This window comes from Anguilla anguilla, chromosome 1 (genome assembly GCF_013347855.1).
Source record: "Anguilla anguilla isolate fAngAng1 chromosome 1, fAngAng1.pri, whole genome shotgun sequence".
NCBI classification, from domain to species: domain Eukaryota; kingdom Metazoa; phylum Chordata; class Actinopteri; order Anguilliformes; family Anguillidae; genus Anguilla; species Anguilla anguilla.
Window position 1 is genome coordinate 18,610,598 of NC_049201.1, and position 25,017 is coordinate 18,635,614.

The 25,017-nt window shown below is 38.1% G+C and overlaps 2 protein-coding genes and 1 long non-coding RNA gene across 5 annotated transcripts; 2 read left to right on the top strand and 1 right to left on the bottom strand.

The window, feature by feature from the left end:
- On the top strand, positions 1 to 4,471 carry LOC118231723 (sialic acid-binding Ig-like lectin 9). Of its 2 annotated transcripts, XM_035425848.1 has the most exons (5): positions 1 to 157; positions 924 to 1,244; positions 1,439 to 1,720; positions 3,534 to 3,857; positions 4,052 to 4,471. In XM_035425848.1, the coding sequence occupies exons 1-5, from the start codon at positions 91 to 93 to the stop codon at positions 4,354 to 4,356; spliced, it is 1,299 nt and encodes a 432-aa protein (XP_035281739.1). In that variant the 5' UTR covers positions 1 to 90; the 3' UTR covers positions 4,357 to 4,471. The 2 variants fall into 2 exon arrangements, with proteins under 2 accessions (XP_035281739.1, XP_035281747.1); XM_035425856.1 differs by lacking the exons at positions 3,534 to 3,857; positions 4,052 to 4,471 and adding an exon at positions 2,587 to 3,382.
- Positions 4,472 to 6,584: 2,113 nt separating this feature from the next.
- Positions 6,585 to 7,486, top strand: LOC118231793. Its single transcript, XR_004766149.1, has 2 exons — positions 6,585 to 6,804; positions 7,167 to 7,486. It is a non-coding gene; the product is annotated as an uncharacterized LOC118231793 (long non-coding RNA).
- A 6,236-nt stretch (positions 7,487 to 13,722) lies between these two features.
- On the bottom strand, positions 13,723 to 23,383 carry vsx2 (visual system homeobox 2). 2 transcript variants are annotated; one of them, XM_035412188.1, is made up of 5 exons: positions 22,565 to 23,383; positions 21,761 to 21,842; positions 20,098 to 20,221; positions 16,699 to 16,879; positions 13,723 to 15,211 (listed from the first exon to the last, which is right to left on the bottom strand). In XM_035412188.1, the coding sequence occupies exons 1-5, from the start codon at positions 22,977 to 22,979 to the stop codon at positions 14,898 to 14,900; spliced, it is 1,116 nt and encodes a 371-aa protein (XP_035268079.1). In that variant the 5' UTR covers positions 22,980 to 23,383; the 3' UTR covers positions 13,723 to 14,897. The 2 variants fall into 2 exon arrangements, with proteins under 2 accessions (XP_035268079.1, XP_035268088.1); XM_035412197.1 differs by having other exon boundaries at positions 15,092 to 15,274.
- Positions 23,384 to 25,017: the final 1,634 nt, after the last annotated feature.

Below are 25,017 nucleotides of genomic sequence, written 5' to 3' on the forward strand. Positions count from 1 at the left end.
TATTAAGGAAATGACCTTCCTCTTTCATACGCTGACACTGAACTGCACCGCTGATACAGTTTGAGAATTTAGAAAGGACTGCAAGTGAGAATGCCTGTGCAAAGACTGACTGGACTCCTGCCATGGCTACTCTTCAACATCATACTCCTCTTCACAGGTGAGAGAGAGAGAGAGAGAGAGAGAGAGAGAGAGAGAGAGAGAGAGAGAGTAAGCCAGGCATTTTAGAATAGAATAAGACAATAACCATGCAAAGGAATGTATGGGGAGATGGTTTCATTTTTAATATTGTTGGAGGACAGACAGATTTAACAATTTCAAGTTTACTTTATTACTGTTTACAAGCCTTTAAAAATAATCATAATGCAAAATATTAAGTATTAAAATACCACAAGAACACAACAACACTGTTTAAGGTCTCACAAATGCTGCATTTCTTATTGTGCGTGCCACTCTCCCATCCACTTTCATTGCATAGTTTGGCACATTGCTGCTGGCTAATATTACTCAGGATTTAACTGACCCTGCCGCACATTATATTTTAGTATAGCTCAGTCAAAACTTGGTCAGTGTCAAAGATTTCACTCAAAAAGTCCAAATAGCTCTTTCTAGTTAGTTTTCTTGTTTTATTGTATATCATCAAAAACACAAATGTGCAATGGTAGAAAGATGGAGCAAAACGTTGTTGTACACTTTGATAAAAGATGCCCTTTTATTCTGACGTGTGTTTCTGCCTCCTCATCAACCTCACTGTGTCAGCGACTAAACTGTTTCTGTAAAACTAAACTGTTTCTAAACACAAAAACAGTTGGTATGTTATCTGTCTCTTTAAACCAGATTCATTGATTTGTTCAAAATTATGTTGTATCTTGTAACCTGAATATCTCTGAGCTCTGTTTTAAATGGGCTTTATTTATTTTCCTCAGGTGTCAGTGGTTCAGAACGTACTGTGTACTCCAGTGCAGGAGAGCTTGTCAGTTTACCATGTAACCATCATGGCTCTCTTGACTGTTCCTCAATTGTGTGGCTCCGGAGCAGTGTTGGATCACAAGAATCTATTGAATTGGACACTTATGGAGTGGTCAAAGATAAAAATCAACAGATAGCTAGAAGGCTGAGTGTGGGAAATGATTGTTCTTTGCACATTAATGATCTTACCACTGCTGATGCTGGACGGTACAGCTGTCGACTGTATAGCAATGATAAGGTTTATACAGACGTTATTGTTTTCTTGTCTATTCTCAACAGTAAGTATTTCCATTTGGAATTTGTAAAATTCTCTCAGAATGATGCATGAATGCAGTTAACTAATGATTATGCAGTTAACTTTAAAATAGTGTCATTTCCTACTAAAATAATTATTTGTATTAATCATCGTCATAAGCCTATTTTCTGAGCATGTGCAGTAGACATGTAACTATATCTCATGTGTCATTTTCAGTTTTTGCATCCTCTCCAGTGACAGAGCTGAAGACTGGTAGTCCAGTTACTCTTGTCTGTAAACTCCACAGCCCTGAGCCTTGTGGAAAAAGCGTTAGAGTGACCTGGGTTAGTGAGACAGGAGTCCCACTGCAGGGAAACAGGCACAAGCTGTCAGATTTAGAATGCTCCTCCAGTCTGACTGTGACACTTGAGCGCTCAGACCACAACATGAAGTGGAGATGCCAGCTAACTGTGGAGGGGAAGCTGAAGGCCTCACACAGTTACACCACAAGCTTCCCTGGTAAGAGCTGGCTTTCCTTTTAGTTAGAAGACAACAGAAGTTACCTGCCATTCATAATAGTATCAGGACAGTATGTACTTTTAAATCAAAATTATTTATTTAGTGCGCATTGAATATTTTAGCTGCAAACATAATTATAAAAATTGGGTCAGCTATGTTTTTCATCAGTTTTCGTCTAAAAGTTTTCGTCGTATAGGAATGTATGGGGAGATGGTTTCATTTTTAATATTTTTGGAGGACAGACAGATTTACCAATTTTAAGTTTACTTTATTACTGTTTACAGGCCTTTAAAAATAATCATAATGCAAAATATTAAGTATTAAAATACCACAAGAACACAACAACACTGTTTAAGGTCTCACAAATGCTGCATTTCTTATTGTGCGTGCCACTCTCCCATCCACTTTCATTGCATAGTTTGGCACATTGCTGCTGGCTAATATTACTCAGGATTTAACTGACCCTGCCGCACATTATATTTTAGTATAGCTCAGTCAAAACTTGGTCAGTGTCAAAGATTTCACTCAAAAAGTCCAAATAGCTCTTTCTAGTTAGTTTTCTTGTTTTATTGTATATCATCAAAAACACAAATGTGCAATGGTAGAAAGATGGAGCAAAACGTTGTTGTACACTTTGATAAAAGATGCCCTTTTATTCTGACGTGTGTTTCTGCCTCCTCATCAACCTCACTGTGTCAGCGACTAAACTGTTTCTGTAAAACTAAACTGTTTCTAAACACAAAAACAGTTGGTATGTTATCTGTCTCTTTAAACCAGATTCATTGATTTGTTCAAAATTATGTTGTATCTTGTAACCTGAATATCTCTGAGCTCTGTTTTAAATGGGCTTTATTTATTTTCCCCAGGTGTCAGTGGATCGGAAACTACAGTGTACTCCAGTGCAGGAGTGCCTGTCTCACACAGTTACACCACCACCTTCCCTGGTAAGAGCTGGCTTTCCTTTTAGTTAGAAGACATCAGAAGTTTCCTGCCATTCATAATAGGATCAGGACAGTATGTACTTTTAAATCAAAATTATTTATTTAGTGCGCATTGAATATTTTAGCTGCAAACTTAATTTTAAAAAATTGGGTCAGCTATGTTTTTCATCAGTTTTCGTCTAAAAGTTTTTGTCGTAAAGGAATGTATGGGGAGGTGGTTTCATTTTTAGTATTTTTTGAAGACAGACAGATTTATCAATTTCAAGTTTACTTTATTACTGTTTACAGGTCTTTAAAAATAATCATGATGCAAAATATTAAATATTAAAATACCACAAGAACACAACAACACTGTTTCACTTCTCACAAATGCTGCATTTCTTACTGTGCGTGCCACTCTGCCATCCACTTTCATTGCATAGTTTGGCACATTGTAGCTGGCTAACATTACCCAGGATTTAACTGACCCTGTCGCACATTATTTTTTGGTATAGCTCAGTCAAAACTTGGTCAGTGTCAAAGATTTCACTCAAAAGGTCCAAATAGCTCTTTCTAGTTAGTTTTCTTGTTTTATTGTATATCATCAAAAACACAAATGTGCAATGGTAGAAAGATGGAGCAAAACGTTGTTGTACACTTTGATAAAAGATGCCCTTTTATTCTGACGTGTGCTTTTCTGCCTCCTCATCAACCTCACTGTGTCAGCGACTAAACTGTTTCTGTAAAACTAAACTGTTTCTAAACACAAAAACAGTTGGTATGTTATCTGTCTCTTTAAACCAGATTCATTGATTTGTTCAAAATTATGTTGTATCTTGTAACCTGAATATCTCTGAGCTCTGTTTTAAATGGGCTTTATTTATTTTCCTCAGGTGTCAGTGGTTCAGAACTTACAGTGTACTCCGGTGCAGGAGAGCTTGTCAGTTTACCATGTAACCATCATGGCTCTCTTGACTGTTCCTCAATTGTGTGGCTCCGGAGCAGTGTTGGATCACAAGGAACTATTGAATCGGTCACTCATGGAGTGGTCAAAGATAAAAATCAACAGATAGCTAGAAGGCTGAGTGTGGGAAATGATTGTTCTTTGCACATTAATGATCTTACCACTGCTGATGCTGGACGATACAACTGTCAACTGAATCGCAATGAAAAGGATTATACAGATGTTTCTTTTATTAACTTGTCTATTCTCAACAGTAAGTATTTCCATTTGGAATTTGTAAGATTCTCTCAGAATGATGTATGAATGCAGCTGACTAATGATTATGCAGTTAACTTTAACATAGTGTCATTTCCTACTAAAATAATTATTTGTATTAATCAGCTTCATAAGCCTATTTTCTGAGCATGTGGAGTAGACATGTAACTATATCTCATGTTTCATTTTCAGTCTTTGCATTCTCTCCAGTGACAGAGCTGAATATTGGTAGTATAGTTACTCTTGTCTGTGAACTTCACAGCCCTGAGCCTTGTGGAAAAAGCATTAGAGTGAGCTGGGTTAGTGAGACAGGAGCCCCATTGCAGGGAGACAGGCACAAACTGTCAGAGTCAGAATGCTCCTCCAATCTGACTGTGACACTTGAGCGCTCAGACCGCAACATGAAGTGGAGATGCCAGCTAACTGTCGATGGGAAGCTGAAGGCCTCACACAGTTACACCACAAGCTTCCCTGGTAAGAGCTGGCTTTCCTTTTAGTTAGAAGACAACAGAAGTTACCTGCCATTCATAATAGTATCAGGACAGTATGGACTTCTAAATCAAAATTATTTATTTTGTGTGCATTGAATATTTTAGCTGCAAACATAATTTATGGCTAAATTTAAGTCGTGAAAGGTTAAAAATTAAGAATTTGTTCCACACAGATACACTTACTTCCACGTGGAAGCCTAAATTGCATAGTTTAATCTTTAAAGTTTAAACTAAGAGCGCTAAGACCCTGATGCACAATCTTTATATTCCATGTATGGCTGATAGGCAGCACTGTGTTTCAGCAATACCTTATCTGATATTTTCAGTATTAGCTTTACAGTTCTTTATAGCTACAGTTGTTGACAGTTTTTTCATGGACTTCTGAACTGCTCTGTGTTCTTAAAGATCTTAAATTCCCTAGCGGTCGTTCAACAGAAAATGAAGTTGAATTCTTACTTTAATCTTTCCTATCAATATTCCTAGTTCCACACTTCTTTTCATCACTTTGGTAAATAAAGGTGAATACTCATCTTATCTGTCCATAAGACTTTGTTCCAGAACTCTGTTTTTTCCATGTACGTTTTAGCAAACATTAACTTGGATCTACTGTTCCTGAAGCTTAGCAGTGGTTTGCATGTTGTGGAGAACCCTCTGTGGTTATGCTGGTGTAGCCTTCTCTTTATGGTAGTCTTTTTGACACATCTCTGCCAGCATTCTGTACAGTGTTTTGATCTGTTTAACAGATAACAAGGGTTTTTTTCTTCACAATTGAAAGTTTACTTTAGTCATCTACTTCAGTGATCTTCTGTAGCCCATCATTGCTATTCATGAGCTCACCGGTGTGTTGTTGCTCCTTAACAGTGTATCAAACAGTTGACCTAATGTTTTGGCTATGTCTCTGTTCATTTATTCAGACTGTGCATCTCATGATGGCCTGCTTTACTGGCACTGACACTTATTTGGTCATCATGTTGAGAGACAACAGCAACTGACCCCAACTGCAAAGTCCACACCTAGAATCAATTCTATAACTTTTGTTTGCTTTCTTGTGCATGAAATAATGCAATGACACACAGCTGAGCAAGAAACAGCTGATAGTAATTGTCCAATTACTTTTGGTGCAGGAGTATGTATAAAAAGGGCTGTAATTCCTACATGGATCGACAGACATGGAAGAAAATACCCTCAAATGAAAGCTGACAATCTGCTCTTTATCCTTCCTCACATTCATTGGTTTATTTCAAATCCAAAGTGCTGGAGTACAAGCAACCCAACAAAAATTGTGTCACTGTCCAAATACTTAGTGACTGCACTTTATACGTTGATACGTAATCAAAGCTACGATTGTGCGATGCCAGCGTGTAAAGCATGGTGTTGCATGGAGTCAGGAAAAGAGGGTGTTGCATGTCATGTAAAAACAAAAGAACAAACAACAGGAGGCAAAAGTTTATGTGAGAACAGTAAACTTGAGTACAGGACAGAGGAGGAGCCTTAACAGCAGCTCTCAGTCCTCTTCAGCTGTGAGCACAAATGAGGAACAGCAGGAAGTAACACTTGCGTGGTTGGTAAGTGCGTAGGTTCCATAGATCTTGTTGACTTGAACACAATACTGAACCTAAATTGCATCAGTAAATATGCATCAGGAGAAGTTACAAAGCTATTCTATTAGAATTGCCCTCTATTCAGGTATGGATGAATAAATACTGTATACGACGCACAATAAAGTTAATATAGGAATAGTTTGCTTTGTATTGTACAGTTTCATAAAAGGAGCTGAATGTTAACAGAGCAAACTTATCATCAACACAAAGCTGTCAACTACAATTTGCATGTCAATGTTCTTAACATTATTGCAAATGATCGGGATTGTTAATTGTGGCAAACACGCCTGCCACAGGCCACCGAAGTGGCTTTCTCTAGGGCCCTCCAGCACAGAGACACAGGGAGATGATGTTAAAACAGTCCACATTTATTCCACGAGGGTTTGGCAAGATGGTATAGCCAAATGAGCAGATGTTAAACCCTGTCATGACAGAGAGCTCCTGGTGTGGGTGGGGATGGCAGATTTAACCTGTGCGCAGTGATTACCTCACTACGCACAGGTGCAGCCACTCCTGTTCCTGGGTCCAATTAGCCTGGCCAATTATCTAATTCTTCACCAATTATCCAATTGGCCAGGTCTAATTAGCTTGACCCAGGGCAGGTGTGGCTGCTTAAACCAGCCATCCCCACACCACATTAATATTTTAAGTTCATTTAGGAATTGCAGCGATTTTTACATTTCACTCCATGCCCTTAGAAGTGAACGCCTGTCTGTCTGTTTGTCTGATATTTTCGTAGATGTCATGTACCGAGAGTTGCCGGCCCGACTGGTTGTCTTCTTCCTTCTCCTGGCCATCCCCCCGATTATTGGAACCATCTTTTACATAAGGAGGAGGAAACATGCACAGACAGGTGACACAATAAGGAGCAGGTGTTTCCACAAATGGCAGACTACAGTATTTGTGTAGTGTGAAACACTTATACTCTAAAGCAATTATAATACACTGAAAATATGTCATATAGCAATGTCAGTGTGAAAGCTACATCATTAAATAGTCATCACAAACACCACGATAAGGGAAGATCAGTGTTTACATTATAGTGTCAATGCAAAAGTATGTAAAATATTATATCAGTAGTATACAATCAGACTACATCAGTCAGTGTAGTCATTGTGTAAATTGCACCTTCAGAACCACGCTGTAGTACTAGAACAAGTGGTGTAAGACTGTACTGCTGAGAACTGACTGTTACACCTTTTTTGTTTCCTGTAGACCAAATGCCCTCTGGACCCTCTTTGGATTATGGAAATATAGAGATGTTGGACTGAAACGCCGTTCCTAATTTCTCAGTCACCCAGCAAAATGCATGCAATGACTTGTAACATCGATATGTATATAAGGGAAATAATAATTCAGTTACAGTTACTGCATATCTTAAATGTTGGCCTGCCATTTTTTACTGTTCTGCACAGTATACATACTGCTATGATGAAACAATATTCTGGGCATTTCTCATTAGTAACTTTGCTTAATGCTGGCCTTAATTGAAATAAAAACTGATTCCCAAAATCCTGAAGATACGTCCTTTCCCATATCTACTGTCTGAGCATAGCATGTGTTTTCATATCATCACCTGTTGGACCTGTTGTTTAAAAGCATTCCTGAAATATGTTCTGATATTAAGGCTTTTGCTCTAATCAATTATATAGTTAATTCTTGTCAGGCGTAAGTCAATTCAACAAGTCTGTGCACCTAATGTGCCTTGAAAAATACTTAGTTCTCACAATGTAATTACTTTAATCGATTTAGTCATGTTTTGATATGACTAATGTAGTTGTTTTCATACTATTCATTTTTAATTCTGCAAATGTGTTTTCACACATAGCTTATTTTCAGTGACTAGGGGACCACACTTATATTCCTCATAGCAAACATAGCTTTTTCTGACATAATGTGACCTTAAGAGGGGAAATCATCCCTCAGTAGACAGATCGTATCTAATTAAGAGCAATTAACTGCTCATTGGTATTCAGATTAAAAATCAACAACCACAGCGGGTCCCCAGGATTGCGTTGGGAAACCTCTGCTGCAATGTATACATTTATCCACAAGAGGGCAGTTTAGTTCTTTATATGTCTAGTCAGTGCAATAAGCAAGAGTTTGTGCATTTAATTTACTTGTGATGGTAGCTGTCATTCCACTTCTAACAGCATTGTCATCTAGTAGTATGCATTTGAAATTATGTGCCCCAATGTAACATTCCTAACAGAGGTTTGTAAGTTGCAATTGACAACTTTTGTTGTGTATTTTCTGAGAAGATTATATGCATGCAAATCTTTAGATTGTCACTTTTAGATTCTCATCCACCTGCTAACTAAGTGTGGAACTGAAGTAGAGCAGCCATGCGAGAGAGAGAGAGAGAGAGAGAGGGTGGGTGGGTGGGTGAGTGAGTGAGTAGGTAGGTGGGTGGGTAAGTGGGTGGGTGGGTAGGTGAGTGAGTGAGTGAGTAGACGGGCAGGCAGGTGGGTGAGTGAGTTGGTGGGTGGGTGAGTGAGTGAGTGAGTGAGTGAGTGGGTGAGTGAGTGAGTGAGTGAGTGGTGAGTGAGTAGACGGGCAGGCGGGTGGGTGGGTGAGTGAGTAGGGTGAGGGAGTGAGTGAACGGGCAGGCAGGTGGGTGGCTGGGTGAGTGAGTGGATGGGTGAGTGAGTGAATGAGTGGATGAGTGAGTGAGTGAGTGGGTGGGTAGGTGAGTGAGTGAGTGAGTAGACAGGCAGGCGGGTGGGTGAGTGAGTTGGTGGGTGGATGAGTGAGTGGGGGGAGGTGTTTTTCCCATATTGCCCATATTGTTATAAGCCAGGTATTATCATGGCAGATGCCAATAAAGTAATTACAGATATGTTAATTAAATTTAATTATGATTGAATTATACTATAAATTATATATAAATGAGTAATCTGATGACGTTGTCCCTGGAAATCAGGATGGGCCTGGGATCAGCAGGCCAGGGCTGGTCTGGGGCAGACAGGGTTGGGATTTACTATTTAGCAGGCTGTATAATTCCACAGCTCAAACGTCCAGTAATTACTAATAATGCCATTTACAGAAGAGAAGGAAGGCTTATAAAACTACAAAAATCATAATCCCTTGTATTTAAAACATTGAAACTGGGGTATTTAGGTCACATTATAGCACACAATGCTGAATCCTGGTAACATTTAATTACATGCCACATATTTTTTTTATCTCCGAGAATATCTTTTTCAAACATTTGAAATAACTAGCCTTCACTTTTTAAAATATGAAGATAGCACTGAGAATACAATCTTCTGTAGCCTAAACGGACGTTTCCTTAATAACTAACATCTATCTGTTTTGTTTTTCAAGTACTTTTATTTTTTTATATTTTAAATACATCCACTTATGAAATCTAGAGTGGATTTATCTGCATGTAATTTCACTTCATGTGACCAGCTGCCGAAAGACAATGATTTTTCAAGCCAAATGAATTTGAAAGTATAGGTTTGTTGTCTGGTATGATCCTAGCACCTCTTTCTCACTTGCAGTAGTCTGCGAGCAAGCTGTGAATTGCTGTGATATTTACGGTGCCACAATTCACACATTTAAAGATAAGATAAAGAGCGCTGACATATTGGTTTCTGCAGTTCTATTTTCTGAGCTGAATTTCTAGCCAGGGGAAGGGGGCCAGGGTCACTGACGACACCCTTTATAAATGCAGCAAGTTGGATAGGTGACTTCTGCTATCTTCATCTCCCTCTCCCCATAGAAAATGTCTTTGCACAGCACAGGGACTTACAGTGCAGTGCTAGGTTGACCTATAAACTCCAGTGAATAAACTAAAGGGATTACTGAAGGAATCACTGACTGCCCAATGTAGCCCTGACACTCCTGCCATCTCCCTCATTTTGGAAATCTCAAATTCAAAGAAAGAAAAATGGTTCCGTCATTTAATTTCTGAGATGTTACTACGATCAACTGAAAGCAAAATAATATACTACCTGTCTTGAGAATGTGCTTGCACTCAGACGCTTAAAAATGTAATATTATTCTTGTTATGATGCCATATTTTCTCCTTGGTGGCTCTGAAATATTATAAGCTCCCTGTTTCAATATGTCATTGTGCAATTAAGCATATGCTTCTTAACCACAAGCCACCACTTGTGCTCTTTCAGAGCAGCCCTGGGAATAGCCCTGAACAGAGGTGAGCAACACACCTGTCTTCGGGGCTGCAGGACATGTTTTAGAGTCAGAAAAGAAACAGGAAGTGTCATGGTTCTGTGGTTTGTCTGCATTTCCCTTTTTGGGCCGCCAGATGGCAGCACTTCAGTTTTTAGTTCTGTTCATTTACCCTGTTTAATTGTATTATTGTTTTCAATTATTGTTTTTTGGTTGTCTCATTTTCCCTTCCCTCTCTGTGGCCTGATTGTGCATTGTGCCCTCCTGTGTCTCGTCAGTGTCTTGTCTATTTAAGTTCCTTTCTTCGCTGACTCGGGTGCTGGATCCTTGTGTGTTTCTGCCCTGTGTGTTTCCTCCTGAGTAGCCTACTGTGTGCTTCTGACCTTGTTCCGTTTCTACATATTTTTGGATTTTCTTTGTTTTCTGTGTTTTACCCTGCAAGACTTTTTGTTCCCTGCTTTTGTTCCTGTTTTGAAAAGTAAAGTCTTCCTTTCAATTTACCGTTTGGAGTTGATTTTATTTTCTTTTTTTTCCCCCTCACTCTGCGTTTGGGTCCTAACCCCCTGTATCCGTAACAGGAAGGATGGGGAAAATAGTCAGATGAACCTAGAAATCATTTCAAAGTATCTTGGTTAACACAGAAACAGGGAGAAACTAAAGCATTTCCCCAGTCGACGTCTGCTACAGTTTGCAGTACAGCTGTGAAATTCCAACAATTTCAGTAAATTTGAGGACATCACAATTATTTTATACATGCTGAACATTATTTTTTTTCAAGCCCTTAGTCTCATTTACCACGTGTGCACGAATGTTTAACTACTGCTGTATCCATGGGATTTTATCAGTTTAATTTTTTAAATTTTAAATTGAATCATTCATTTTAAATAAACTAATTTAAAACAGTTTAAATGTTCAGCAAATTGTGTTCATTTTAACTCTTTAGTATGCCTCAAGTCACAGTACAGCAATGCGTGCGATGAGATGAATTTCCTAATGTGAAAGGGCAAGCCACAATTAAGCCTGAAAGGAATGATCTTACAGATTCTTCGTATGAAGAATCCAGGAGGAAGCTGTTCATTCAAGGATTTCTAGATATAATCCACAAGTACACACACTTGCAGCAGTTGAAAGGCACAACTTCAACAACAGAAAAATCAGCACTGCTACATCTTAGATCTATAAGTGAGAATTACCTTTACTTTCCCTTGACCTGCACTATCGGCCAGTGGCACACCAATGCTCCATGAATGCTTTCCTTAAATTGATCTGGAATCATCCAGGGAAGGGTCTTGAATGATTATCCATTGCATTTTTTCGCCCCCTCATCCAGGCATCCATTTGTGCGCACGTGGGAATATTGAGATTACTGTTGAAGCACTGCAAAACTGACTGACCCTCATGGACAGACCGAACTGTCTGTGCCTGCTAAAGATGCATCGCTCAGTCAGGAAGAGACACAGTCAAATGCTTGGAGACCTTAATGCAGTTTTTGGTTTATTATTGAGCATTTTTTCATGTCAGGCTGACTGAGACAAAGCAATAGACATGTTGCCATGTGCCATTCATGTTAGGGACACATGGCAAGGTGCATATTTTATCACAATCAGGCCAATATGAATGGCACATATGAAATCATCACGTCATAAAGATCATCGGCATCATCTTGCATGAATGTACAAACTGTACAAACAATTCAAATAATTATCGGAGAAGCTCACGTATTCTGAATAATATGTACACATTTTTATAATATACTTGATATACTTGATTATTAATTCACACTATATATATATATATATATATAATATACGCAGAAGATACAGAAGATGATTCCTTACCTGTCTTTAAAACCACACTACTGAATATGAAATATTAATCAAAATGCCTTGTGGGTGAAGCACAATTGTATGAGAAAGAGAAAGAGTGCTTTAGACTATAGATAACTTTAATATGAATAGTTTAATACCACAGATTCACAAATAAATAAATAAATAAATAAATAAATAAATAAATATGATATATCAAACTCTGCTCTTCTATCTGACCAGAATCTATGGTGGCCATATGTCTGTCATTGAGCTGGAGAGACCACTTTCTAAATGGTGTGGACCTGGATGTTTTAGACAGCTGGAAAGCTGTCTAATTGCCCGTAACATTTATTGCTAACAGTTCAGCTTTCTTGTGCTTTACACTTCACACAGCACTGAATGTCTAGCTAATGTGTGTAACTTTGCCTTTATGATTTAGGCTCCACAGCAGAAAAGAATTTCAAGTAAGGATGGGTAGAATATGGTCTTGGAAATATTAAGATCATTTTAAGAATGCTGATCAAAAGCTCTCCTGTTTTTAAATTTCTGTCATAATCAAAAAATGTTTAGCTGTAGCATAACCATTATCTAAACTATTATGCATGAACACTTGAGGCACTAAATCATTATGCACCTTTTCTGTCATCATGAGCACTAACGTTACATATTAAACATAGGCCAAGTGGGTCACTGTAGTCGGGGACATTCTGTACGGTAACATTATGGTGATTACAGTGCATGACTATTATATAGTTTATATAGGTAGCCCAGCACTCTTTATATGATTTATTTTGTGTTGTTTGTTTTGCGTTGATGACATTCGTCATAGATGCTTCACGCATTATTTATCATGAATCTGACAGTTCCAATAAGAGTTTCATTGAATGTAAATAAAATATTTAAACTGTTTATGAAATTATCGTATTATTTTTCAGTAAAAAAGAGAGAAATAAAAATACCTATAGACTATATATATACTTTAAAGAGAAATTTCTTTGCAAACATCTCAAGAAAACCTCAAGTACATTATTTGAAAATGTATGTCAGCATGGCCAGCTATATGAACATGAAAAATATCAATAGCAAATAAACATAAAAAGACGTTTTTAAAAATAGTTTGGATTTCATAGAATATCAATACAACTGCTATAAATAGTTCATTTTGTGCTAACTGATTTGCGGACAGTGTTGACAATGGGAAATTCTGTCACAGGGTAATTTCCGTGTTACTCAATATTTTCGATGAAGCTTGTACAAACAAGATTTATCTGATATGTGAAGATATGCCTCTGCCTAAGAAGTCGTGGCTACAGTTATCAAAGTCAGGGAGGGCTTTGGCAGGCAGAATTTTTCTACTTGCTTCAAGCCTGAACGAATGTGGGCAGGTTATTAGTTTTAGTTCACAGTGCATGATTTAATCAAAACTGTGGATGCTCACGTTGAGTCACTGGGGGCGGTATTTTTCGCACAAAACGTCAACATTTTCACATAAAATAAGATCTATTTTATTTTAATTGCAAGAGAACAACTTGATGGATGAGGTGATTGAATATCCTGATGTAATCCTGCATTACCTTTAGTGTAACAGAAAAAGTAGTCTTTTACCATCAATAATAAAATAGCTTACTAATTATCCAAATAATTGTTTCTGGAGTGTATTACCTCTTGTAGAATGGATTACAAAACAAAAAACTTCTAATCATAGTCAACATGAAAAAGGTAAATGACAAGTCAGGATTAAAATAATTTTCAATTCATGGAATGTGAACAGGATGATTCAAATATGTATATAGAATGTGACAAAAAATAATGAATAGGGAACAGTCTAAACAATGAAGGTTTTTTTTATTATACAGAAAGATAAAACAGAAAACACATTTAAACTACGTATATTTCAGTGAATTAAACATTTCAGCGGTGATCTTTGTTTCTGGTTTACTTTATGTACAGTATATACAGAAGAGGTACATTCTAAAACAGCTTGTTGACTACTGCCTTCCTTGAAAAGATCAGATAGTATATAGTAAAAGATCTGGTTCATTTCCTGGTTAATTATTACTCAGTGCTTCAGTTTTGACCAGCTTTTAAAATAAGGAGATTGTAAGTGTGTGAATGAAAGATGCACTGTGTTTTGGAAACCAAATACAAATAAAGGAAATTAAAATCTAGATGTTGCCACCTTTTAAATGCAGAGAAACACCAACAGTTTAGGCCATATCCTTGTCAATTTCACAAATAAGTGCCAAATACTAAAGTTTGAATAAGTTACAACTCATAAATTGTGCTCATGCTATCTTCAACTAAATGCAATGTCATAATCATCTTCATAATTCATATATTCATAATTGTGTATAAAGTAATTACTCCACTGACCTTGTATTTCCAAGGGTAAAAATAAATAAATGGCGCAAAAGCACATCAGATTCCAACGATTCAAAATGTTTTGTACTCCCAACTTTATGTATGAAACAAATAGCTGCCAGCCTGGTTCGCGATATGTAGCGAATATTCGGCTTAACGTAGAAATTAATGAATCATTCATTTTATCGCACAGTTAAACTGTAATTATATATTTTAACCTATGAATTCTTCAAAGCACATACACAGATAAAGATATGGCTTCCACCCTTGAGGTGGTAAAAGTACATGAAACAACCTCTCGCAAATTTTGGCCATCCAAAATGATTTACTTTTTTAACTCATAAGAGTGTACACAACTTTTTTTGTGTGTTCTTTACGCAAGGAAGACAAATTCTTAACTTGTCGTACAGTAACACTTGGTCAGATAACCAGCAGAAACAAAGAGTAAATTAAAAGTAGGAAAAACAATGTAAGGAACTATGAAAACATACAGTAAAATTGGTGTGCAGTAGTCATAGAAACCTGCTAATGAAGCAGAACCACAGAAGCCTGGGCATGTTCACAGAGACTTGTAAGACTGCATGGGCACTGCAGCATTCTGAAGTACAAAGAAAGTCATTTGTTTTAGAAAGCAAACAATTCATGGACTTTTTTCCTCTTCGGCTGGACTCAATGGATCTCCAGCACTCTCCTCCACAACCTCCGTTTCCATCTTGTGCCCCGGTCCATCACACGAAACAGTCCCCAGCACCTTGGCGTTGTGCTCCTGTGCTTTTGCCCTGAGCGCAGCAATGCTGTTCTCCCTCAGTTCCTCTTTGGAAATGGGTGACTTGCTTTCTGTCCTCCTCTCCTCCACCTCTCGCTCATCAGCTTTCTGATTGGTTGGCTGCTGGGTGACGTCTGGCTTCCCGCTTGTCGGAACCACAGCGGTCTCCATGGATTTTTTGTGCATCCCTAAAAAGAATTGCAGGTATTCGGATTAAGAAAAGCGCCTGGTCATCTGCAAGCCATCTTGAACTGAAAACAGTAAGCACAGAGGAAGAGTCCATAGTAAGAAACAGCAGGCATTTGGCACTTAGAGGCTAATTTGGGTTGTGGCCTCTAAAGAGATAATGGATGAGTGAGATGGGATGCTGAATAAAGAGGAATATTTTCAGCCAGGTGTTCTTGATGACTGCCACAATGCAGAAACTGACAGGACTTTCAAAGAAAGCTTCTCTGAGACTTGTGATCCTTCTGAATTCCCTACTGGCATGATTATAGAGTTAAAAAGATAATTATTTAAATGAAATCACGTGTGTAAATTTTTGAAAGAAGATACAGAGAAATAATAAATAAACAGTACTGTCACCACATGCTTTTATTAAATACAATTTCTTATATCGCATTGTAAGTGTATTTTAATATAAATCAAGTTTGATCATACACTCAATAATTGTTGATATAGCAGGCTACATAACAACTGGAGACGGACTTTATTTTGCTTTTCCATGTTTATCGCCAGCTTCTTCTCTTGGTTTTAAAAAAGAGGGTGGAAGTTTTATCTTTACCTGGTCTTTAATTACTTAGTCATCAATCTTGATTGTTGAAATGCTTGAAATTTTACTTTCTTGATGAGGATTTATATCTTTTTGTAAAATAATAATACCAGCCAATTTCAACAGTTCAGTGCATTTCTAATCTTTTTATGCCCTTGGAGAGAGTGCCTAACTACACTACAAGGGTGTGTATAATGGTATAGATACAGCAGTCAGAGGGAATAGGTGACAGTATAGCCCAATGAATTTAGTTCTGCTGTGTGTGTGTGTGTGTGTGTGTGTGTGTGTGCAGAAGTGGGTGTGTGTGTTTGTGTGTGTGTGTGTGTGTGTGCAGAAGTGGATGTGTACGTGGGTGGCATGGCATTCCAGGAACAAATTTTACTTTCAGATGCGGACATCTCATTGATTTATGGTAATCAATTGACTGACAAGTGAGGCAAATGGAGGGATTCTCCTAAGCCATCCTGATTAAGTCAGGTTAGCCGTACTGCTGTACTTCCCAGATCATTATCGCAGTGACAGGTCCTGGACATCCTCAGTTGCTTGCGGCGCCATTTTACTAAAACTCAGCCGGAGCCAAGATTCTGAACTCCGAGAGAAGCAGGACGCATCATGCGTATGAATGAGTCAGGTCAAGGCGGAGAGGGTCACAACTCCGTTCAGTCGATGTAATGATCGCTTTTAAGGATGTAAAGAGTGCAGAAACTTCTCCCTCTTCGGTGCCAGAGGGTTGATTAATGTTAATGTTTGTTTCTCAATCTCGGAACGTGGCATATATTTAAAAAAAGAAAAAGCGGACGCGACCATCACGGTCGGGCTCTTTAACCGAGGGGAGAGCGATATGGATAGAAGGAAAGAGAGGAGGGTGAGGTGAGAAAAAGCGAGCAGGGTGCAGTGACTCACCGAGCAGCCAGGGGGCGCAGGAATCCATGATGCCATCCTTGGCAGATTTGAGAATAGATTCGGGCAGCGGGATGGAGTGGCGCACCATGGCGCCATACAGGCCGTACTCCGCCATGACGCTGCTGCGGCCCCAGCACTTCTCCCTCTTCCTCCACTTGGCCCGCCGGTTCTGGAACCAGACCTGCAGAGAGAGACAAAGCCCACACCTCTGGTCAAACATAACACCCCCTGGACGGAACAGCGCGCAGCTGCATCAGCCAGAGCTCCTCTGGGCATGGTTCTCCTCACAAAACCATCAGACAGTGACTCCTGCTGGAGGAAATGAATACTACATCTCACATTCCCCTACCCCCACTATAAATGCTCTCCTCCCTCTCCTCCATCAACAGTGCATGAAATTCCCACTGCCTTAAAATGCTATGTGTAATGGTGAGAAGTCGTTCCACACAACTGCTCATTTATAACTATGTCTGTTGGATGGATGTTATTTGCCATATACCATCTTGATGGTACTCCACTTGTTTCAGAACTGTGATACATATTTTGTTTTTATTCCTATGAAACCTGAAAATTGACAGGTACATTGCCATGTTGCCTGGAATAGCATCTGTAAACAATGCTAAAACATCCAAATCACTGTGTCTTATTACCCTCTGGCACTCGACAATCAGGCAATCACTGAACATACACAAACACACGAACACACACACACACACAGATTTCCCTGTTAACTGGCATCATGTGTGGTGCGCCATTTTCCCTGTTAAATGGCATCATGTGTGGTATGAGTGGTGTGTGTGTGAGTGTGACTCATCTCTGCTTCCTGCAGGCCCCCCTCCCATGCTGTAAAGCAGATTGATAGCCAGAGACACATTAAGATGTTTAACCTGCTAACAGCCATGTGTGTGGCTCCCTCTCTGGGTGCTGAGGCCTAGGGCTATCTGTCAGCTTACTGAGCAGAGCATCCAAATTGATTTCCAGTGCCCCAGCACAGCCAGTGTTTTTCCTCTGGTGCTTGTGTACGGACAGCAGAAAATGTGTGTGTGTGTGTGTGTGTGTGTGTGCACGTGTGTGCGCGTGTGTAGGGGGGTGCGTAGAAAGGCCGTGTGTGCGTGTGTGCACGCATGTGTATGTGTCTGTGTGCGTGCATGTGTGTGCAGAGGGGTGAACAGAAAAGGTTTTTGTGTGTTTGAGGGTTAGACATTAAATTAAAAATTATCAAAACCGTTTTGAAACCTTTTTCTGGTGATTCCGATGATGGCCCTTATCTGATACTAGAGATGGGTTTTTTGATGAAAAATTGCTTCTCTGGCAGTCAAAGAAAACCAGCGAGGGCGGGGGGAGGGGGGGGCGCAGCGTGAGGAGACGCGACCCCTGGGGCACGCGAAGGCTGATTGAAAAATAAGTTAATTTCAAGCCCAATCGATGGTCGACAGGCGCGCAAATATCACGGGAAATTAAACCAGCCGGGCCCCGGGGAGCTCCGTCATTGACCCATGCTAATTAATTCAATGTAGTTATTTCATTTTAACTCCCTGAGTCTCGCGCCAGCCTACCTCGGGGGACACGGCGGGCTCATCTGATTTAACTAATTACACTCGATGAGAAAATTGGGTGTTAATTTTGTTTAGGGCTGGAGTGGTGCTTTATTTATTTATTTATCTACCTATCTATCCCTCGCTATCTATCTATCCATTTATTTATTTATTTGCCAAGAGGAGGCGTAATGAAAATGAAATTAAAAGGCGCCTTGGCAGATGGATGATCCGGGTCACACTGCAATCTTCTCCCGCCTTGATTGCCTGATTAGGTCGTTAGTTCTCCTCTCGGAGAGAAAAAAAATTGTTTCACATCCAACTGTGCCTGATGAGAGAGATGTGTAGCAGCCGAAGATGGAGGTGCGTAGAGGCGGGCATTGGTGTGCGCGCGTGCGTGTGTGTGCGTGCGTGTGTGTGAGTGTGTGTGTGCGTATTCAGTGGGAAAGGGGGGTAAATGGTCTTTTTTTAAGAGGCAAAATGGAATTGAGGCATCGCGCGCCTATCAATATACAGGGGCACACCTGACACCATTGCATGGCATTAGAGAGGCACGTTTACTGTGATCGCTGCCACGTTGCTTTTACTGGTTTTACATAAAGTCCAGTCAACAACAACCTTGCAGAGATAGGGACACGTTCAAATATAATCCCTCTATCGAAACACACCAAATAAATAGTGTTTTTACCAAATGTTTCATTAATATTTAAAAAGTATGTATAATTTGAATTAATGTTCTCTCCTGGTTAAGTATAATACACATTTATAATAAATTTTAACATGTATATGTTGTGTGATATGAGATTTCCTTTATGTAATCTTTTAAATACAAAAATACAACTGAAATTAAAATGGTACTTATTATATTATGTAACTTTTAAAATGATTATCTTCTGATACATTGCTTTTTAATTTCTCCATTCACAGTAAATGCAAGTCACATCAATGCCTACACCAGTAACAATATTTTATCTCAACAAATAACACTTCTGATACAAGCTGTTTAATTAATTATTGGAAAAAATAAATAAATAAAAAATCCTCAATGTGTGTTATCTCAAACAATGTTGGCTAGTCTCATATTTCAAAATGTTTTTTTTTTTTTTTATGTGTTATCTTTTTTGTAAACAGCGCCAATATTGTCCAATATATTCTGAAAAATGGCATACACACAACATAAACACTGAGGTAGATTTAATCTTCCCCCTCCCTCCACCTGGGTCATGTGGCTCTTTTTCAATCCCAGGCAACATTTAATGTGAGCTTAACATAGATACCTGCAAATGCAGTATTTTTAATCAGAAGTCCGTTAATATAACTTTAACTCACACTCTTCACCTTTTAGAGTGTCAGAGTAGAGTGTATGTAAGTGTATGGAGTGTATTTTACAAAAAGAAGGGTTGTTAACAGAACCGAAGGATGAGTATTACTGTATTAAACCATACAAAAATATTATCGAATGTATCACAGCAGTTACACCTTGTAGTGCTATTCGCAGAATGACTGAGACTTTGATGCTACCAATTCTAGACTATCACAGCAAATTTGGACATGATATTAATTTTTTATTTCTGTAAAATTGTAGTTCAGAGCAAATTGAATCCATGTAAAAATTGATCTGATAAAATTATATCTATAGTCAAAATGTCTAATTATTTTCCATGGGTTCTTGCACTGTACAGATATGTTGTTAGGTCAGCGCTGGCTTTGTCTGTTTTGGCACAGATACACACAGTGAGTTTCTTAATTTTGGTACTGACAGGCAAGTTGTTTCGGAAAATGTGTGTCTTTATGAATTTATTTATCGTTAGATTTGGTAAAGCTGCCGTGGACAGAAAAACGAGGGATGAAGGGATTGTGATACCTGTATTCTATCCTCAGGTAGCTCCGTCTTCATGGCTAGCATCTCTCGTGCGTACACGTCTGGGTAGTGTGCTTCGTTGAAGGCCTTCTCTAACTCCTCCAACTGGTAAGACGTGAAAATTGTTCTAGAGGGGAAAAAAATAACAGAAAAATTGTCAATTTTCTCTTCCCTTTTGGTATGTTTATTTACAGCATTCTAATATTATATAATATTAATAATAATTTCTAACAAGAGTTAAAATGTAGGCTACTGTAATGGTATGCAAACAGGTATTGCTATTGCAATTTTTACATTTTTTTTATTGTCTACTGTTTTCAACAAGCCAAATGGATTGCTGAAACATATCTTGTGTTTTCTGAAGTCCGATTTACTCGTGTTCTTTCCCTGGAATGGATTGGCAGCGTCTGTGTGTTTCAGACAATTTAATTTAATCATGTTCATTAAAATATAGTCGTGAAGTACGATAGTGATTAAAATGTATCCTCGAATCATAAGCGACTAGTTCCTATTCATAACAAAATGCCATTTCGAAAAAAAAAAATTATCCTATGGAATAAGAACCATTACGAAATCTCACGGCGTAACAGTTTTCACTGCTAGGCCTTTATGTTAACAAGCGAAACAAAACAACTAGACATGTAAAATGTACAATATGATAATGCTGTTATTGTATTATTATTATTATTATTATTATTATTATTATTATTATTATTATTATTATTATCTAAGGGTACATCAAGGAATGTGAAACATTTCAAATAATGAATGACAGAAGGGGCTGGATTAATCGCTGTCCTTGGTCTGATATGTGTTTGTGTGTAATCATTGTGATATCGGTCCCATTTTAATACCTTCATAAATTAATTTCGAAAGATTTCGAGGCCTGCATAGCAAAACTCGTTTCCTTGGTGATAAAAGCGCTTTGCAATTCCTTTTTGGTGAATTATACAGGCAAAGGCATTTGGCCAGGTGTATTCAGGCAAGAATGCAATATTCCAGTTCCGAATTTCGGATTTTTATACTCGACCCAGATTAATTATCAAACTTAATCATTTTTTTCTAATAATATGTTTCACTTGGAAATGCATGCATCCTTATAAGTAAGGATGGAAATGCATTGCAATAAACAATATATTAAATCATTTCATATGAAAGAACTAACGGACAAAGTAGCCGTCTGTAAGGCATGCATAACATGCGTTAGTATTATGAATGCAGAAAAATGAAAAAATAAAACAATCGCCTCATTTTTATATTGACTTCTTAAATTTCGAACACACATTATACATTATAATCGTATATTTATACAATGGGGGCGTTCTATATCAGGCCAATATAGGCCTATTTAGCGTAAAGCGCGACGTTTGATATTACAGTTTTGCTTTGTATTTTGTGATTTATTAAAACTTCGATACCATTTTGTTATAGGCTGCAACAGTAAAGAAATATAAGTGACTAATTTATAATAAAAAAAACAGAAAATCGTTCATATTAAGCTTAACATAAAGCGATTATATTGTTATTATATTTCGTTAATAATATATGCATACGCTTTCGTTCAATATCCCATGCTCTGGCATTAAACGTGAATTAGCTTTAGGTAATTTACTGTTACATAATTCAAACTTTGCCTGTTTAACGCAATTTTAACATTCATATTTACCGGTGTCTCCTTTTCTTTCTTTTCTTGCTCTGACTCAGTGAAGGCTTTGATAATCTTCTTTCACTGGACGATACATCCGAATCTGAAAAATAAAAAGAAATTAAATATACGCCCCAAACAAGAAAACATGGAAGTCTGATTTTTAAAAAGAGGCCTGTTAGACAGTCAGACTAAAATAAAATTGTGTAGGTCAAATTATGCAGAATACGAATGGCTATATTAGCTTATTTTTGAGACAAAAACCAGTGGTAGGAAAGTGAGCATTTAAAGGACATGCAGGTATTATGTATAATATCAAAAGCGAATAAAACTGTGACTTTGTCAAATAATTATTTTTTTTTCATGAATTCAAAATGAATGGAAACATTGTAGTCTAATCAATTGCCATGTGACATACTATTTCTATTTATACCCACATTCCCAACAGCAACAGTACTCGTTTTGACAGAAAAATACGACGGTTTTCCTAATAATAATTTTTTTTTTAAATAATAATAATAATAATTATGATTATTATTATTATTATGAACGTTGTAGCATATAATAATAATAATAATAATAATAATAATAATAATAATAATAATATGAAGAAATACTACCAAGTATAGCTAGTGACACGACTAAATGCGGTGGCATAGCTCTGGGGTAGTTTACAACATAAAGTGAAATCATTTGCCATAAATGTGGAGACTGCGGTCAACATAAAATATCAAAACAGAATTCAATGGTGTCGTGCCAGTCATTCGTCGTGTAGCTATACAATGCTCATGCAAATAAAGAGCAGTCGGTTTCTGTGGAGAGTACCTGAGCTCGCAGTTTGGCTGGAGTCCAACGGCCCCACAGTCCTGCTAAGGGGCTGCAGGTGCACATTCTGTGCGTCTGACAGAACCTCTAAAAACGCAGGTTGTGTGTAAAACGAGGGGATTCCTCCTGGGCCAATTAATCCCATCCCGACCCCAACACCAGCAGGACCGAGCATCGACCTGGCCGCCAGCAGGTGCGCTCCAGCCGGTAGAGACTCCAGTGTGCTCCTTGGGGCCGACGGAGGCTCCTTGTTCAGACCCAGAATTTCTTGGATCCCGAATCCCGTGCACCTGGGAGGGTGCGTGACATTTGTTTTCGATGGCTGGTGGCTGTTTGTCCCCCCATTCTCAGAGGATGAGGATGTTTTCGGTTTGTTTAAACTTTCCGACAGCACGACCCCTTCTTTTCCTGTCATAGTGTCTTTGATGATATTCCCTATTTTCCCCCACACAAGTTGGTCCCCAGTGCACTCTCCAATATGTAGTGCTCGTGATCCCTCTAGAAATGCCCTTTTTATCCAACAGGTCCATCCCAATAAGGGTCAGAACTCAGCAACCAATCAGCAGCGAGGAAGCAATTAGGAATTCCAGAGAAACACTTTTTTTTCAGAGACACAGAGTGAATGGTTGGGCAAGCGCAAGAATCGATTGCTTTATTCATTCATTTTCGGATATGGGAAGTTTGACGTATCTGAATCTGATAGAGTACTTGGACATGCAAGGATAGACCGAGAATTCAACTCGCGGACTGATTTTATTAGATATTTTTTTCAGGAATCGAGCCGTCAAAACTAAACGGATAATTTAGACAGCGTAACTGTTATATATAGAATGTTACCTAGTAAGAGTGGCTTAATAATAATAATAATAATAATAATCGAGTAAATTGTAATTTTGATAATGATTATAACACATGCATATAAAGATACCACAATTATAGTCCGCACGATGCAAGGATTCAAGTATGAAATGCTTCATGAACAATGTTTTCATTTGTAGCATATTTACCTATTATTCACTAAAATATTATTTGCATGCCCGTGTGCTATATGCATCCGAATGAATGCATTTGCCATCGATATTTTTATTTGGAACATAATGGATTACTTTCTTGAATTTGTATTTACAATGTTTTATGAGCATATATAATCAAGTAATCATTATGTTCTACATAGATTCTTTATCAAACAAACAAACAAATCCAGGTGACCTTCTGCATGTACCCTGTTCCCCACAACCCCCCCCCCCCCCCCCCCCCTTCTCTCTTCCCCTTCACTCTCTCCTCTCTCTCTCACCCTCTCCCTCTCCCTCCGAAAAATAGTAGAATATATAGGCCTGCAACGCCTGATCTGTGTTTGCCCCTGAAGTGAATCATTAGCAGATAATCAAAGTCGTTCCATGAATGACAGCGTGGGCGCTTGCGCATTTTCAGAGCTCAAACAAAAACAGCTAATTTCGCGCTTAGCTGAATGTTAAGGTGACTGAAAACGTCTGTTAAAATATATTTGGACTCACCTATGACGGAGAAATACGATGTTTCGAATGAACGGGACATTAAAATAGTTGCGCTTGACACAGCGGTCAACAAAGAAGCCATCACGTGTTTAGTGTGGTCCCAGAATTAGGCTAAACTTGAACCTCAATAGGAGAACTGCGGAGAAACGTGTTCATTCGAAGAGTGGGTATAATTAGGCTAGGTGCTGAAAGTAAATTGGTGCAAAACACGACAATATGCCAAACAAAAGGATTAGAATATGAAATTGAAAAAGTCAATTAGAGACAAATATAAAGTAGGCCATATATGAAAAGTGTGATAAAATTGTGTAACCAACTTATTATTATATATATATACATATATATATGTGTGTGTGTGCGCGTGTGTGTGTGTGTGGTAAAAAAAGAAGTGGGTTACGTAATTTTGTATCACCTTTGAATATATCCTTCGTATTTGTCTCTAATGGACTTTTTCCATTTTGCCATTTCATATTCTAATCCCCAGTGCAATCCCAAGCAATTATACTTTGTAAAGGCTTTGCTGGTATTTTTACACACAAAAGTCGCTTATTTTGGATAAGGACACGCTGTGTGTTTTTAATATTTTAATGGAAAGCACAGATTATTGCATTGCAGGTCTTTCTTAGGTAAAATTCATTTTAATTATTTAAATACAAATGTCCAAATCAAAATAATAAAATATAAAATAGTCACCTTTTAATTTCATGAAATATATAACACATAGGCTATAACAAATAACAAATAATTTTGTGTATAAAGAAACGGTGTCAACGGGCTAGTGACAAGTTGTATTGATGTCGCTGAGTATTTGACTAATTATGCATTTAGTTGCATGCTTTTTCTTACAGAAACTAGACGAATAGGTTTAAGATGATTCATATACCCTCGTACGTTTTACTCGGTGACAGGCTGAGAGAGAGTTTTTAAACAGATTGGGTC